Genomic DNA, 18,348 nt, shown 5'->3' on the forward strand with positions numbered 1-18,348 from the left:
GGTATTATTAGATGAGTAAATGAGAATAATACTGTATCTATAGTTTACCTAGATTTCAGCAAAGCTATATTCATGGACAAATGGAATGATGTGAGCTAGATGATGGTACAACTAGACAGATTGATTCAGAATTACTTGCATGACCGGACCAGAGGATTGGATTGAAGTTATTTTTGTAGGGAATTCTCTGGTAGAATGTCCCCAAACTTTCACATTGTACTCTTTGATAATGTTGTTAATTAAATTACTCTCCCCCTTTGTTATACTTTAATGATAGCATAGATGGGATGGTTACCATATATGAAAATAATACAAATTTGGGAAGGATAACCAATATTTTAATGAATTATTCAGGATGCAAAATTAATATTAAATTATTAGTAACTGATCATTAATTGACAGGTTAGAATGATGGGCTAAGATGAAATTTAATAAGGATAAATTAATTTCAAAAAAGAAACTTTGTAAGTACAAGATAGGGGAAGAATGGAGAGGTAACTGTTTACCAGGAAATTTTCTGAGAGTTTTAGGGGACTGGAATCTTAATATGAGTCAACGCTGTGACTTGGCAGTCAAAATAGCTAATGTGATATTAAATTGCATTTAACAGTGGTAGGAGACAGAGAGGAGAAGGACCATTTATTAAGCATTTATTATGTGCCAACCACTCAACTAAGCACTTTACAAATAATATCTTATTTAATACTTACACAAATCCTGGGAAAGAGGTGCTATTATTAGTCCCAATTTATGGTTGAGGAAAGCAAAGCAGACAGAAGTTGAGTGACTTGCCCAGAAGCACACAGCTAATAAGCATTTGAAGCCAAATTCAAACTCAGATCTTCCTGATAACAAACCCAACACTCCATCCACTGTGCTACCTAGCTTCCTCCTTGCCCGATTTGAGAACTTCTTTCAAAGTAAAGCACTGTATTTCACTTTGTTCCATCCACATGGAGAGTCTCATGTTCAATTCTGGATGCTGTAGAGGAACATTGATAATCTAAGACTGTCCAAATGAGGGCAACCACAATGGCAAAAGGCTTTAAGATTACATCATACAAAGATACAGGAATGTGTGACTCCAGATGGCAGGATTAAGACCAAAAGTAGGAAAAAAAGTAGAGAAGTAAATTACAGGAAGAAAAAAAACCTGACTAATAACTGGAATAATTAGAAAAGTAAAATTAATTCTTTGGAAAGTAGTTTATTCCTTTTCACTCAGGGGTAGTTCTAGAGATGGAAGAGACCTGGGTATGTTTACAGGCACTGGGGAAGCAGCCAATGACCAAGTAAAGCTTGAAGATACGTGAGAGAGCTGGGATGGTGGGGACAGTTGCTGGGGATAGAATGGGATCCCTTGTGCATGAGAGAAGTTAGCCTTGTAAAGGAGAAGAGCCACCTCTGCATGTGAGACAAGGGTAAATACAATGCTCCCTTATCTCCACAGGTGATAACTCCACTTCTAATTACTTTTTATTTACTGTGAATAAATTTTGTATGCATTTATTTCTATACATATCGCTTCCCTCCAGGAGAATGTAAACCCCTTGAGGGAAGAGACTATTTCTGGATTTTGTCCATATTCCCGGTACTTGGTGCAGAAGAGACACTCAAAAACTTATTGAGTTGAATTGAATTGAGATGGTGTTGAGGAGAGCTAGTACTGAGCAATGAGAAATGGAGATTATTATTATAGTACCCTATTCAGAAGTTAGGAAGTATTGATAGTTTTTTGTCAGAGGGTAAGATGTATTATAAAGTTGCTTTAGGAAAATTAACTGCATAGCATTCAAGGAATTACTAGACTGACTAGACTCAAGAAGCTGGGTTTGAATTTGGCCTCTGATCCTGTGTAAAAAAGGAAAGCCAAATAAAAGGGTGGAACTAAATATCCCCTAAGCTCCTTTCCAGTTCTATATCCATGATCCTAAGAGGCCGTATCTGAACATATGTCATCTTTACCTCTTCCTCCTTTCTATAGAGCTCAGGAACACAAGATGGTAGTACTTCAAGCTTCTGTTCTGAGTCATCCAACCTCCGAACTCCCTTCCTTGGTACCCAACCAGATAATGGCCAGGTTACCAGAGGCAAAGCTTCATCCAAAAGCCCTGATACAAAACACAAGGTAAGCTACTAGGAATATATTTTATGGGTATCACTTGAATCTCTCTCCTGCCCAATCTTTTTCCTCTGGTCATTAGAACAAATGACTGAATCCAGGGGAAGAAAGAAATATTTTATTAATAAATGTCTCTATTTTGGACTCAGAGTAATAGGAATTTGAAGATGTCATAGGAATCTGGTAGTCGAATGGAAAGGTCTCCTTTTAATCCACTGATCCTCTTCCTGGGATTGCTTGTTATTATTGTTCAGTCATGTCTGACTATTTGTGACTCCATGGACCATGCTGTCCATGGGATTTTCTTGAAAATGATACTGGAGCTGTTTGCCATTTCCTTCTCCAGTGGATTAAGGCAAACAGAGGTAAAGTGATTTGCCCAGAGTCACACAGCTAGTAAAGGTCTGAGGCCAGAATTTAACTCAGATCTCCCTGACTCCAAATCCAGCACTCTATCCACTGAAGCATCTAGCTGCCCCCTTCTGGGGTTGCACAGAAGTCCAAGAAAGACAATTATTATTCACAATGCCCCAAAACTGAACTCAGCACCTATCCACAAACAAGTTACTTCTGACTCCAGTTTCTATTAATAGCACTATTACCATAGCAGCAGGACTATGTATGACATGATTGGGAAACAATAAAAAATTAAGCTGCTTGGTCTCCTGGTAGAGGGTTTATGTACGTGCATACTAGAAGCTAAAATTAGAAGCCATTTTTGAAGGTAAGCCTCACTAAAAAGGTAGCAGGGCATCAAGAACATAGTCTGAAAATATCTCCTCTGCAAAAGAGAGCAAAGTAGGCTAGCCAGTAAATTGTATCCCAACTAGTGAGAATCCCTTGAGTGAAAGGCTTTGAACAAAAAGAGCTCCATGCTGCAAGTGAGAAGTGGTTGGTAACAGGTTAATGGATATAAATACCTTAAAATAGGGAGCACAACCCCAGCAGCCATTGTAGGACCATAGAAAAGAAATAGAAATGTCCAGTCAAGCCTATAAGATACACCTTATGAATCAAATAAAACTGAATTTAAGGAATCAAAATGTAAGTGATGTACCCCCATAATATTCTATAATGCTCTTTGGGAATATATACATTTTTTATGGAAAGTTGCAGAAAATAAATCCTCTTGATATTTTCTTGGTATTTGGGGACTTTATGTTTAACCTCATTATTTTCCTTTCCTCCTCTGCTGTCAGAGAAAAGGCATTCCTCCTAGAGGGAAGAAAATCAGGCAAGGCAATTCTATAGCAGGAATAGGCCCCCACAATTACAACGGAGACTATGCTGTTCACACTGATAAATTGGGAAACATCTTGGCTAGGAGCTTGACTCCGTTCCATACAACAAGGCTCTGTGTTTTACTCATTTTTGTTTTAATCTAGACCACCAACATTAGAACCGGCCTTTCAAAAAGAGATGTGCTATACATTGATCACCTTTCCCTGTATTTCCCTCATACAGATGGCTGTTTTACAATCTTCTTGTCAGGCAGGGCCAAAACTTTCTATTCCATCCCCAACTTTTTCAAAATCAAGTTCAGGACTTTCAGAGATAACACAGCCTCCCACTTATGAGGATGCAGTAAAGCAGGTAACTGCATGATTTTTTCTTTCTTTCTAGAATAAAGGTTTCTAAACTGGGATCCACAGATCCCCAAGAAGTACATGGAGAAATTTTAGAAGCCCATGAACCTGAGTGGGAAAAATTCCTCATTTTCACTGATCTCTAGCCAAAATTTAACATTAAATTCAACTAGGTTGTACAGTGAGTGCTAGACCTAGTATCAGGAAGACTTGAGTTCAAATCCCAGGTCAGCTGGGTGAACCTGGATGATCACTTAACCTTTGTCTACCTCAGTATTCTCAACTATAAAATAAGGATAATAATAGCACCTAACTTCCAGGGCTGTTTTAAGGATGAAATGAGATAATATTTGTAAAATTCTTTGTAAGCCTTACAGCACTATATAAATGCTAGCTATTATTATTGTAATTATTATTTCCTTCAATTATTTGAAAACATTTTTCTGATAATAAGTCCATAGGCTTTAATATACTGTAATATTCTACATGTCCCTTTCTTTCTGGAACAATGAGTTTCATTTTTTTAGAGGAACAGAAAAACCAGAAAAAGTTGACTTTCAATAGAAAGATAAAACATAAACCCTCAAAACTAGCAGGAGAACTGGGGCCCAACTAGATCCCAACTCTATTCAGATGTATTTACTACATTTAAAGTAAATCTCTACCAGATTTTAAGATGAATGCAAAGTTTTAAGCTGAGATGCAAATAAAAATAATTTTCAATTCAAACTGATACTAGTAGAATATTTGTAACTCATGAAAACAGTTTAACAGAAAGAAGTTAGTGTTACTATGGAGTGAGGGGAGAAAAAAACAGTTTCCCTACTTATTAAATATATAACATGCCAAAATTAGAAACCTCTAAAAAGAAAGGAGACTGTCTATTCTGTTTCTTCATCAATTTTGTTTCTCTTTAAAATGAACTCTGACCTAACTTTCCCTGTAATCATTAAAGCTACTTCTTTAATTTAACTGTTGATTTAATTTTTCCCCTGTTAAAGCTGATGATTGACACTGGTAAACAGGTTACATGACTTTCTAACTTCTCTGTTTTCCTTTGGTTTTAATTGTAGCAAATGACTCAAAGTCAACAGATGGATGAACTCCTTGATGTCCTCATTGAAAGTGGAGGTATGAAGCCCTTGCATGCTGAATTCTCATACTCTAGAAAGTAGCACCAAACAGTTTACCATTTGAGATACATTGACTGGTGGTTAGATAGTTAGAACAAGAGCTAAAATAACATAGTCATGTATTAATGGCACTGAACATTATTTTTAAAGTGTGCATTACCCTTGGGTTCCCAATCCATGCTCACTGTCCAACAGGAAAAAAAGAGAACAAAACTGCAATATTTTGACACTCTGGTAGCCAGTTCTTCACTCTCTCCTTCCTGTAGTTATTTTATTGTCACAAATACATAAAAAGAGTGAACTCTTTTTATCTTTTAGTTTGTTCCCTCTTTTCCTATTTTTTCCCTGAATGTCTTCTAGTATGGCTCAAATTTTCTAGTGCCAAAATTCCTTTTCCTTTCTGGTTCACAACAAATAGAAAAGAGAAAAGTTTTAAGGTTTTGGCTCACCTATACAGAATTAAATCCATATAACAATTTTTATACTATAAGAGTCATTTCACCTGGTCAGATACAAAAACTGTATTACCACTAGCAAACAAATTGGATAAGTCTTTTCCTTGATTTTCTTTTCTGTTAAATGACAATTCAATTAATTTATCCAGTCCAGACATTTACATAATATCTATCCTTAATTTGAATAGTCTAACATTACATTTGTGTTTTAACAGAAATGCCAGCAAATGCCAAAGAAGATCACTCATGTTTTCAAAAAGTACAAAAGATAACTGGATCTTCTCAAAGTCTTCACAAATCCTCTGGTCCATTTGAGCATACTTCTTCAGCAACCCAGCTCTCTTTTGATCACTGCACAACTAATAATGACAATCACTTTGAAGTCTTATTGAATTCTCACAGTCCCTTGGGCAAAGTCAGTGATATCACACTTCTGAAAATTGGAATTGAGGAATCTCAGTTTGAAGGGATGATGGATAGATTCTCTGACAAAGCAACAGATGAACTTTTAGGTTCTCATGAGATTTTGCCAGCTCCTCTCTCCCCTATACAACCTCAACTTTCACCTTCTTCCATAGATGGAACAGGTTTGCAGATGAGCTTAACAGAATCTCCTTGGGAGACCATGGAATGGTTAGACCTTACCCCACCAAGTTCTACAACAGACTTTAGTTCTCTCACTGCCACAGGCCCAAGCATCTTCAACAGTGATTTCTTGGATATTACTGATCTCAGTTTGAATAGCACCATGGACCTTCACTTACAACAGTGGTAAAATGCCAGATATACAATACTATGTATGACCAGGAATGCATTAAAGGAGGATGAAAATACCCACTCACAAATGCCTTTATTATTAATAGAAGAGATAAAGTAAAAAAGAAGCAATATAGGCATTAGCTCCAGCCAATGAGAAGAAAAGGGACTCTTTATTATACAATGTTTACCAACTGTTTATTACTGAGAATGATTCAAACTATAACTTTCATAGTTGGCTTTTTTAGACTATAGGTGCCAAGAATGTCTTTCAGTGCCTCTAAAAACATGGATTTAAAAAAAAAACAGGATTTTTCTCAGGCATTGTTTGGGTTGTGTCTCATCTTAAAATGAAACCTGTTCTCATAACTGGACAACTCAGCACATAATATAGAAGGGAAAAGATATTTGCTTAAAAACAAAGAATCATATAAACCCAGTTCAAACTGAGGGAAATGGAATATCTTCATATTATAGGCTACTTACTCATTTTCCAGGGATGATCCTACCTATGCATTAATCTGGGGGGAAATGCCAAGTTTCCTTAGGGATATCCTTGGACAGCTTTTGAGCCATCAATGGAAAAGGACAAAGTCCTGTTTAAGGAATTCTAGGGAAGCTAGGTCAGCTCAGCAGCTTTCAATAATAATGGTTTTCCAGGAAGTGGTTTCAATCAGAAGCATATTCCTTTTTTGGTCCTCAACAATTGCTGACACATCCAATGGAACCAGGTCAACCCTGGGGGTTCTGTTAGGCACCTTCTTCATCTTCAAGCCATAGTCAAGCAACTACCACTGTTCTTGAGAAAAAGAACAGTGTATGCATAGTGGAGTGGGTTGAAAAGTCCAGTTTCTGCCCTCTATAAAGGAAAGCATTGGGAGAAGTTTGATACTCTGCCCTCCAGACCTTCAATCAGAGGGAAGACCAGGCTAAGAAAGGTGGTGTTAGTCAAGGCTTTAGAGATGACATTAAACTTCAGAGGGTATTAGCAGAACAGCAGTTAGAAAAAGCTGAAGAAGGACTATTATTTCAGTCAGGAGTAGGAAACTATTTAATGTCATACTTTATAAGGGTAAAATTCTGTAAGTTACTATGTGGTTTTCTGATTAACATGGGTCTCTATTATTCATGAAGTTCAAAGTTCATTCTTAGCATTGGGTGATCCACCCTAATTCATAGTTTACCTCCTCAATTTCCCTGAAACTTGTCCATCTCCCTTTACTATTCTCCTAATCTTTTTTTTTTGTACCTCCTCCATTTTTTTTATTGCCAAACCTTACTTGAGTGAAAAAGCATAATTATAAAGTCAGACAGTAACAAAATGTTCTGACAATGCTACTGGGAAATAATACATTTAGATCCATAGGACAATGGCTTCTCCAGATAATTCACTGTAACAAGAACTTCTTTGAGGAAAAAAAAAGTCTTGTGTTCATTATACTGCCATTTGTTTTCTAAAAAGCCATTCACTAATCTTATTTTTTATAAAGATCCACTTTGGAAAACTGGTTGCTATCTTGCAAATGGTAAATATAGGTAAAAGAAAAAAGATGTTTATGTAATAGAGTATAGTTTGTGAAACTAAAAGAAACTGAAAGAAACTAAAAGAAAACACAGTTGCACATTGTAAAGGGGGAGGCAGTAGAGACAGTAGAGAATAGTCTGATTTTCATTCCCTTTTAGATTTGGGCTAGGAGCTGACAAGAATGTTATAGAACATTCTCTTCAGATCTCACTGTTATTCCCAACTAGTTCTATATTGCTTTGGAAGATATATAGAGTAGCTATAGGTTTGGTTTTAATCACAAATACACTATTTCCTTCTATATTTACAAATATTGTTCACTGTGCACTCCTAAGATAGAAAAAAAGTGCCATTTTCATGATGTTTAGGATTTTTCTTGGAAAATCAAAGATTGACAAGTCATTCCAATGTCATCAGTAAAAAGTGTTTAAACAGTCATTTTGGTGGCTCTTATTCTGAGGGGAAAATGTATTTCTGGCCTCCAAAGCAGTATTATTAACCACCTGTGTTTAATTACTTAGCTGCTATGAAATGATGCCTGAATATATCCTACAGAAACTTTCTGATTAAACTACAAGACTACCGTGAAATTACTGGTTGTTCTCATCTAAGTGCTTAGAGCATGGTTCATAACATCTGGCTTACCAAGAACATATGTGAAGAAACAAAATGGTTTCAACAACTGCCTCTGGAAAATTCCACTAAGAATATGCAATTGCCTTACATTCCTCATGTCTATGTTAGCACTCTACATTGTTTTAAAAGATTTATGCGGGACAACTATTCAGCTTAGTCATCATTCCTGAGTATCCAAGTGGAGAAATCATCATTTCTTTGAAGCTAAAGATATGAGGAGGGAAATCTCACTAATACATTCCTCATGTTCATAAGATAATATGATCTTATTTAAATCCTAACTTCCTTCTTGGTACATATTGCCACATGCCATGTTGTTTGTTTGTTTTCTCTTCTTAATTCCTTTTAAAAACAATCACACAATATTTTTGTGTAATTTCTTCTGTTATTTCTCTCTCTAATGAAGTACTGTTGTCTTTTGGACAAAATGGTAAGAGCTTATTAGGAAGAACCCTAAATTTTGTGTCAGTGTATTTTATTTATTTATTTGAACTTATACACATGGAAATTGAACTGTTCTAATTAAAAGGTTATGTTGTTCCAAGATGCTCACAAAAATCAACATGAGACACAAAAAGAAGAATCCCAGAATGATTGTTCTCTATCACTCAGCAATCATGACGCAAATAAGTAATATTCCCAGATCATTCTCTTCTCTTAAGAAATAAGAAATAGTCAAACTGTAATATCAGAAAGCCAAGTTGCTACACCCCAACCAAAATTTTTAGAATTATCTCCTTGAAGAGTACTGCCTTGGGAATTCTCTGGAATGCTAGAGGTCACTCCTCTAATGATCTTCCCAGTTGTTTGAGAAGGACAAAACCCAATGATTTTAACATCCTCTAGTAATAAAAGTTTATTATCTCAAGTCTTAACTTGCTCATGTGACAGATACCCATTCATTTCTCTCCTGGGGTAAATTAAAAGTAGATGAAACCCTGAGGTGACAGTCACAGGGGCCCCTTCCAATGAGAAATTATGTCCAAACAATTGAGTTATAATGAAAAAATGGAAGCTGAGGTTTTCTTTACCCTGAAAGTTTTGTAAAGTATAAGGTAGCAGTCCTTCAAGCTTTTTGCCATTATTGCAGTACACTTTGGATAACATCAGAAGCAGATGGTTCATGGAGCTTATTACATTCAGGTTTCTTACAACTCCCAGATCCTATAGACACCAAATTGAAATGGACCCTCTAACTCAACTGTATCTTATATTTATATATTCCCATATCAATTCAAACTTATTCAAATGAAATAGCACATTTATCAGTATAGCAAATGCATTCAACTATAGTTGTTAGTAGTGTCCCTAGTTTTAGTCATATTATAAAGATAACCCACATCCTACTAAATTCAAATATCATTTCAAGGAGTCACCATAGTTAAAAATTAAGTCACATTTTTCCAGGGGAAAATAATTTTTAATTTTGCAATTATGGTGAGATAAATGACAAAAAAGGATGTGGCTCCAAATTTTAAAAAAATTACATTCCTCTATGAAAGTTAGCTTTAGCTTTTCAAATTAATTTATATCAGATCTGAAAAAGTATATCCTGATCTTCTGGGTAGTCCTTTTCCTAAGCAATATTTCTCTGTATTCTTGTTCAATCCTATAGTAACCAAACATTTTCCAGCTGAAATTTTTTAAATCATATTTCTCAACAAATATTTAATAAGCAAGGCACATGGAATATATAAGGGCATTACCCATCTGATGGTGTTAGAATTGAGTCCAAGAAAAAAATAGATAAAATAAAGTCAACAGAGGGTAAATAATTCTGTGGGGAAATGTTATAAATATAATAAGTTGGTTATCATGTATTAATAATACTATTTAAATGTTGGGGGTAGCAGGACACCTTCATGTGGGGTATGCCTGTAGAGAATTGGCTCAATTATTCCAATTGCTTAACATCGGGATATTTTAGGGACTATAAGTGTAGCTCCAACCATGTATATTGAGAAGGAAAAGAATTGTGGTATTCAATTATTCTCAGTGATCCCACTAGGGAGGAGGAAAACTATTTTTATCTAAAGATATTTTTCTCTGTGCTTCATAAATAGAAAGTGCAATGTCACTTATGTAATGGGTGCATGGGTAGAGTCTCCCACTATGTAGCAACACCTTTCCTATGGTTAGATAGATAACTACTCACCTCACAGACAGCTATATAGATAACTACTCACTCTCTAGTCTGACTAACACACTTGCTCTCACACTGGCAGGTGTAGGCTCCCAAAGAAGGACTACCAGCACATCCTATCTATCATAAACTATCTATCTACCATCCAAATTATCATAGGGTAGTAGGCAGCTGTGTCTGGCAAGTGTCTGGTAAACAGCTAGCTCTCTTTGGGGGTTGGGGGGGATTGTGCAGAATCCACTTTTAAGTTTAATCAGCATTATTACCATTTTCTCTACCACTTTCTTAAATCAAACAACAAAACAATTTATCAAACCCTTATTTGTAGCATTTGTTGATTTTCAAAGTGAAATTTTCACACTGAAGATTTAATAATCAGTCATGAGCCAGTCAGAGCTGTCTCCACCACACCTTTTGTCCTAGGGATAAATCTATTCACTACTCTAATTCTTGAGATTCCACTGATGCATTTCAATTTCCACAACCAGCCATCTGCAATAATGAAACTTTTACATCTTAAGCATAACTATTGACATAACAATAAGGCAAAAATAACAATTATATCCTAGATACTCATATTGAAGCAAATGTATAAATGATAAATACATCACAATTGACACATTGTGAATGACATAAACTTTGTTCATATTCTTCCAATGATGTGTTCAGAGTCTGTAGGGAAGTGTGTCCATGCACTCAGAGAAAACTGTCCAAAAGGACACAAATAAAGAAAATCTATGTGCTCAAGGTAATATAACTCTTGAACTAGAAACTTCAGTGTTCTCTTTCTGTCTCAGAAACTTCCCATAAAAGTGCTTTGAGGAATCTAGCTTCTGTGTTGATTAACCACTTCCATTGGGAAACTGAATTGATCTAAATTGCTTGAATGCACTTACTAGCTGTGTGACCCTGGGCAAGTCACTTAACCCTCATTGTCCCACAAAACAAACAAGCAAACAAACAAAACAAAACAAAAACAAAAACAAATTGCTTGAATGGATGTCACAGCCAACCTAGATGATCCAGTGGATGAATTATATCTTTCTATGATTCCAATCTGTTTTTGGTTTCTGGGTTCGGACTCTGGAGCCTGTTTATGAGCAATTCCACCTTAGCTTATATCTTCTGTCCATAATCAGGCAAATGCCATTTGTCCCAAATTCACAAAATAGTCCTGGTATCTTTTACTTTCCAACATATTATACCTTGTCACCTTCAAAACCCAGAAATGACACAGGGCTTCAATTATGGCCTCACTAGGGCAAAGTTCAGCAGGACAATTATCCCCTTTGTCCTGGAAGTTGTACCTATATGTTCCAATATTTATTTGTTTCATTGTCATATCACATTACCAAAAAGTAACTACTCCAGAGCCATTGATTATTTTAGAACTCTGAGCAGCCTTAACTTGGCCATAGAGATGTAATACCTTATACTTAGAATGTCTCTCACAATTTTTTTGGCCTGGATTGTTCTTTTACTACTTAAAAACATCTTGAGGATCTGGCTACTAGTATCTCTTTTCATCCTTACATACAGAACAGTACTAAGAAAACTTCCCTCCTTGTGAACTACTTCTCATACTCCAGGGAAAGGAGAGAATGCTAGTCAAGCCTCTCTCTCTCTCTCTCTCTCTCTCTCTCTCTCTCTCTCTCTCTCTCTCTCTCTCTCTCTCTCTCTCATAGAAGTGAACCTCAGCTTCTCCTCTCACTGAGTACAAAGGATTGTCCTTCATCCTTGGTTTACCCCACACTCCATACCATGTAGGACTTAGACCTAGGATGGCAGTGCCACCACATACTATCAGACACTGTGCAACTTCCTACAAAAATATCTAGTTCTCACTGACCACAAGTTGAATGTAGAGTCAACAAGGTGATGCAGCCAATAAAAACTGATACAATATTAAACTTTTTGATTAAATGATAATCTCTAGATCATTATAGACAGTGTTTATTATGTACCATAGAATAGGCTTAGTGCTGGGGATAAAAATACAAGCAAGCAAAGTGCTTCCTGTCCACAAAGGGTTTGTATTCTAACATGGGAAGACAATGCATAAAGAAAAGCTGGTGAATTGGAGGTTGGGTGGGCATGAAAGTTCCAGGAACAGAATCTAAGGTTCTTCTGGGAAAGAAGTAGCGATAATAGCTCAAATGGAGGTGGCATGGTTTAGAGCTAAAGCTCATAAGTTAAAACCGTACATAAATTCATACACTGGTATATTCTTAATGTTGTAGTGATAATGATGAGATATAGATATCTGTGGGTATATATGGGAGGTGTATAGTGGCTATATACAGATTATATATATATACACATATATAATCTGGTTCAATTGAATTCTTCCTACATCTCCTGATAAGTGGCCATCTTAGAATGTAGGAAAGGAATAAACATTTATTAAGCACCTGTTATGTACAAGCAACCATACTAAGTGTTCTACAGATATCTCATTTGTCCTCATAACAATGCTGCTAAGTAGAGGCTGTTATTTTCCCCATTTAAAAAAATTTTTTTTTTTAGTGAGGCAATTGGGGTTAAGTGACTTGCCCAGGGTCACACAGCTAGTAAGTGTCTAGTGTCTGAGGCTGGATTTGAACTCAGGTCCTCCTGAATCCAGAACCAGTGCTTTATCCACTGTGCCACCTAGCTGCCCTATTATCCCCATTTTACAGTTGGAAAAACTGAGCTAGACAGAGGTTAAACAACTTGCCAAGAGTAACACAGTCAGTATGTGAAGGTGAATTTGAGCCCAGATCTCTAACTCCAACATCAGTCTTCTACCCACTGCACCACCTAGCTGTCCCTAGGTGGCAGTTACTAAACTCTAAAGAATCTCCATTGTCTCAAAACACATCTGAATTATTGTGCTTGCTTCTGGATATCACTTTTTAAAATCTTGTTATCAATGCCTTCTTTCCCCCACATCACAATATACTTCCTCCCCTAGACTTGTTGAACCTTCCCTTGTAACAAAGGAAACTAATTTAGAAAAATATATTGACAAAGCAAATAAGTTAATAGTATATTCAATATTCCACACCCAGATCACAGAATTTACAGTTTCAAGGATATATTTCCTATGCATCCCCCATTACATATCTAACAAATAAATATCCAACTTCTACATGAAGACCTCCAATGAGGGGGACCCCACTACAACATGAGGAAAAACAGTCTACTTACATTACTAGTAGTTTATCCTGACATCTAGTTTAAATTTGTTTCTGCTATTGCTCCTGATTCTTAACCCTTTCAAAAAAGTGAGGCTATTCCCTCTTCTACAGTATAGCCCTTCAAATACTCGAAGACAGCTATCATGGCCCCTTTAAGTCTTATTTTATTCTAAACCAACTATCCTTACTTTCTTCAACCAATCCTATATGGCATGGACTTAAAACCATTCTGGGTGCCTTCCTCTGGACTTTCTCTAGAATGTCCTTTCTAGACTGTGGCATTCAGAACTGTACACAGTACCCCAGATGTGAGCCTACCAGGGTAGAATGCAGAAGGATTATTATATCCTTGTTCCTGGAAGTTGTACCCCTATGATACAATGTTACATTAGGGTTCTTGGGGATGCCATATCATATTGTTGATTCATGTTGAGCTTACCTTACATTAAAACTCAGCTCTTTTTTCAGGCAAACTGCTATATAGCCATACATCATCAAGTTGACAAGCATTTATTAATGACCTACTATATACCAGGCCCTGTGCTAAGGACTAAGAATACAAAAAAGGCAAACAAACAAACAGTCCCTACTGTAGAGAATTTCATTTGTATTCGTATAGATAACTTTTAAAATTCAAATGTAAGACTTTATATTTATCCCTGACAGATTTCATCTTATTGGAGTCAAAATAATGTTCGAACCTTTCATGAACTTTTTGGATTCTTACTTTGTCGACCATACTCTGTGTCAGCTTCCCCCACTTCCCCCACTTTGGGTCATAGAAATTTGTTATGATAGGACTCCACAGCATAGGCAAACTTTACCTAAAAAAGAAGACAATCAGAACTGATTGATTGGCCTATATTATTGGCCCTGGGTTCCCTGATGCAACTTTCTGGTCATCTAAGGGTATAAAAAGACTCAAATACATGAAATCTAGGCCCTTCAGACTTTCTGGATTGATGAAAACCATGATAGTCATGTAATCCTGTCCTGCTGAGAATATGTGTTTCCATATGGAGATCAAGGAGATTGTCTTCAGAGAAGTCAAATGCCTCTCTGTATCCTTGTTACAAATCCTTTCTATATCAGGGCAGAGTAAATCTCCTAGTGTTAAATATTCAATGATTTGCAACCCATTTCATCCCCACATTAGCCTTGATATGAGAATGATGGCATTAAAGTCATGCCTTCAACATATGCCACCCGTGCCTTCATCCATATAGTGATAAAATGTTAAACTGTGCATGGCCCAGGATGTAATCCCTCTTTGGGGGGTAAGACTCAGTGACGCTGGTGAAAAACAAGTTCAGAAATTCTGAACCAAAGTAGGACAGATTGTGTGTTAACACTAAGACCAACAAAAATATAGTGAGCCCTCCAAAATGAAGGATCACCAGGCTCCCTAAAGATAGCTGAACTGACACAGGTCATAAAGATAGACCACGGTAAAGCTTCTGTGCTGAACAATATTGAAACCTGACCAGCAACTGGCCATTGCCCTTCTAGCCTAGGTGAGATAGGAGACCAAATCTCAAAACCCAACCAAACAAAACAAAAACTGTGCAGGGCCAGGTACAAACACCTAACACACATCATTGGAAACATCTTGTCAAGATGCCATCCAACCTATAATTAACTATTTTTTGAGTAAGGTCATTAACCACAGAAAATTTCATCTAAATATATAAGGCTGCATTTGTTCATCTTTTCTGTAAGAATAACATGAGACTAGATATTTTTTGGATAATAAATATTTTTATTTAAAGTTTTGAGTTCCAAATTCTTTCCCTCCTTCCCTCACTCATCTGGCCCCTCCCTGAAACAGTAAGCAATCAGATATAGGTCTTACATGTGCAATTATATAAAACATTACCATATTAGTCATTTTGTATAAGAAAAATTGAATAAAAGAGAAAAATTAAAGAAAGTGAAAAATATACTTCAGTATGTGTTCAATCAATATCAATTCCCTCTTTGGAGGTAGATAGTATGCTTTGTCGTTATTCCTTTGGGATTGTCTTGGAGATCCAGATATTTTTATAAGATATTTTGCTACAATCAGGGTAAACCATATCCATAGCACCCCCTGAATCTTCCATTTTAGTTGCTATGTAAAAAAATTAAATATGCTTTGTCTGGCATGATCTATTCTTAATAAGACCATTAATAATTATTATTTACTTTCCTAAATGTTCATTAGCCAGCTTTTTAATAACCCATTCTAAAACTTTGCCAAAAATTGTAAGTGAGCTTATTCTGTGCATATTATGTGTTCCCTTTTGTTATAGTAAAAACATTTAACCTTCCCTAATATTACAGCACCTCTCATTCTCCATAATATCTTGAATATCATCCCCAATCTTCATAAAATTGTTCATTTTAGTAAGTTTTTTTTATTATTTTGTTTTCATAGCATGTTGTTTCTCACTCCCTTACATTTCATGTGACAAATTGCATTTTTAAGGATCAAGAGAAAAAGGAGAGGAAAAAATCAGCATAACCAATGAATGTAAATGTAAATGTTCAAAAACATGTAATCTGCTAGACATGTGAACCTCTCACCTCCACAAAGGATTGAGAGTCTGCTCTCATATCTCTTTATTCAAATCATGCTTGATCTTAATAATTTTATTACATTTAATTTTTGGTGTGTGTTCCATTTACATTATAGTAACTGTGTATATTATTTTCTTGGCTCTGCTTACTTTACAATCAATTCATATTTACACACTTCTCTGTATTCATCACAAATATCATTTCTAATAGCACAGTAATATTCATGTGCCACAATTTGTTTAACCATTCTCCACTAAATGAGGATCTATTTTGTTTCTAATTCTTTGCTATCACAAAAAAATGAAGCTATAAATATTTTTTTCTGTATATGAGAACTTTCTTCTTATCAATGGACTCCTTCTAGGTTAGTCACTTTACTTGCATAATTCCAAAATTGCTTTCCAAAATGACTGTATGATTTCACAGCTTTACTAACAATCTATGAGTATACCTGTCATCCCACAACACCTCCAACAATGACTGTTGCCTTTTTTTCCCTTTGAAGAGTGTAAGGTAAAACCTCAAGGTTATTTTGATTTGAATTTCTTTTATCATTATTGATTTGGAACATTCTTTAATGTAGTTGTGAATAATTTGCAATTCTTCACTTGAGAACTATTTGTTCATATTCTTTGACCACTTATTTATTGGATAATGGCAGAAAGAAAGATAGGTAGATAGATAGATAGATAGATAGATAGATAGATAGATAGATAGATAGATAGATAGAAAACCAGATAAATATAAATTGTTTATATCCCTTGTATTATAAAGCCCTCATCAGGGAAATCTGATGCAAAGATTTTTTTCCCATTCAACCTCTTTCTTTACTATACTAGGTATGTTAGTTTTGTTTGTTGAGAAGCTTTTCAGTTTTATGTAATCAATGTTACTATTTTATCTGTTATCATGATCTCTATTTCTTTTTTGATTAAAAATACATTTCCCACTCATAGCTGTGAGAAGGATATAATGTGCTTCTCTATTTCTTATAGTATGACCCACATACCCATTTAGAATGTATTGTGGAATATGGAATAAGGTGTTGGTCTAAGCCTAATTTCTGCCAGACTACTTTTCAAATTTCCCATAAATTTGGTTTTTTGGAGATTTTTGGTAATAAAATTTTCTAGGTAATTTATGTTTTCTACTTTATCAATCACTAAATTATTGTGTTCCATTGTTTCTGATTCTCTCTTGTTAGTATATTCCATTGATTGATCTCTCTATTTTTTAAACTATACCAAATGGCTTTGATGATTGCTACTTTATAACATAGTTTAAGATCTGGAAGTTCTATTTCCCCTTTATCCCTACCACTTTCAATCATTTCCCTTGATATCCTGTACCTTTTGTTTCTCTGAATTATTTTTGTCAAGTTCTATAAAATTTCTCCTTTTTGATTTGATTAGTGTAGCATTAAAAGTATAAATTAACTTTGGAAGTATGAGCACTCAATATTCCTCCACCTGCTTAAATTGTTCTTTAGTTCTTTAAGGAGCAATGTTATTGAATCTACATAGATCTTTTATGTGTTTGGTAAATTGATCCCCCAATATGCATTTTGTACTTATTTGGAATGGAATTTCTCTTTTTATTATCATTGCTTGGACTTTGTTATTGTTATATAGAAATACAGTTGGTTTCTGAGCATTTATTTTGTAGCCTTCAACTTGGATGAAGCTATTGTCTCATTCCTTAGGATTTTTCAACAATACCATATTACCAACAAATAGAAATAGCTTTATGCCCTCATTACCTATATTTATGCTTCTAATTTCTTTATCTTGTCTTATTGCTGTTGTTCCCATTTCCAGAACTATATTAAATAATAAGGGGGGAACTAGGGACCCTTGTTTTATTTTTATATTTATAGGAAAAGATTCTAGGATGTCTTCTTTGCATATGGTGGTTATTTTTTATTTTAGGTAGATGCTTTTTATGATATTAAAAAAAGGTCCCTGAGGCAGCTAGGTGGCACAGTGGATAAAGCATTGGCCTTGGATTCAGGAGGACCTGAGTTCAAATCCAGCCTCAGACACTTGACACTAGCTGTGTGACCCTGGGCAAGTCACTTAACCCTCACTGCCCTGCAAAAAAAAAAAAAAGGTCCCTTTATGTCTATAGTCTTTTTTTTTCTTTTTGGTGGGGCAATGGGGGTTAAGTGACTTGCCCAGGGTCACACAACTAGTAAGTGTCAGAGGCTGGATTTGAACTCAGGTCCTCCTGAATCCAGAGCCGGTGTTTTATCAAC

The 18,348-nt window shown here is 35.6% G+C and overlaps 1 protein-coding gene across 1 annotated transcript in view; it reads left to right on the top strand.

Annotated features, from left to right (window-relative positions):
* The window catches only part of MYOCD (myocardin), a 58,986-nt gene extending 52,915 nt beyond the window's left edge, over positions 1–6,071 (top strand). Inside the window, exons 8-10 of the mRNA XM_043963711.1 lie at positions 3,587–3,715; positions 4,782–4,839; positions 5,512–6,071. Of these exons, the coding sequence (XP_043819646.1) occupies positions 3,587–3,715; positions 4,782–4,839; positions 5,512–6,071 (747 nt within the window). The remainder of the gene's footprint in view (positions 1–3,586; positions 3,716–4,781; positions 4,840–5,511) is intronic.
* Positions 6,072–18,348: the final 12,277 nt, after the last annotated feature.

The sequence above is a fragment of the Dromiciops gliroides genome, chromosome 4 (assembly GCF_019393635.1).
Source record: "Dromiciops gliroides isolate mDroGli1 chromosome 4, mDroGli1.pri, whole genome shotgun sequence".
NCBI lineage: Eukaryota > Metazoa > Chordata > Mammalia > Microbiotheria > Microbiotheriidae > Dromiciops > Dromiciops gliroides.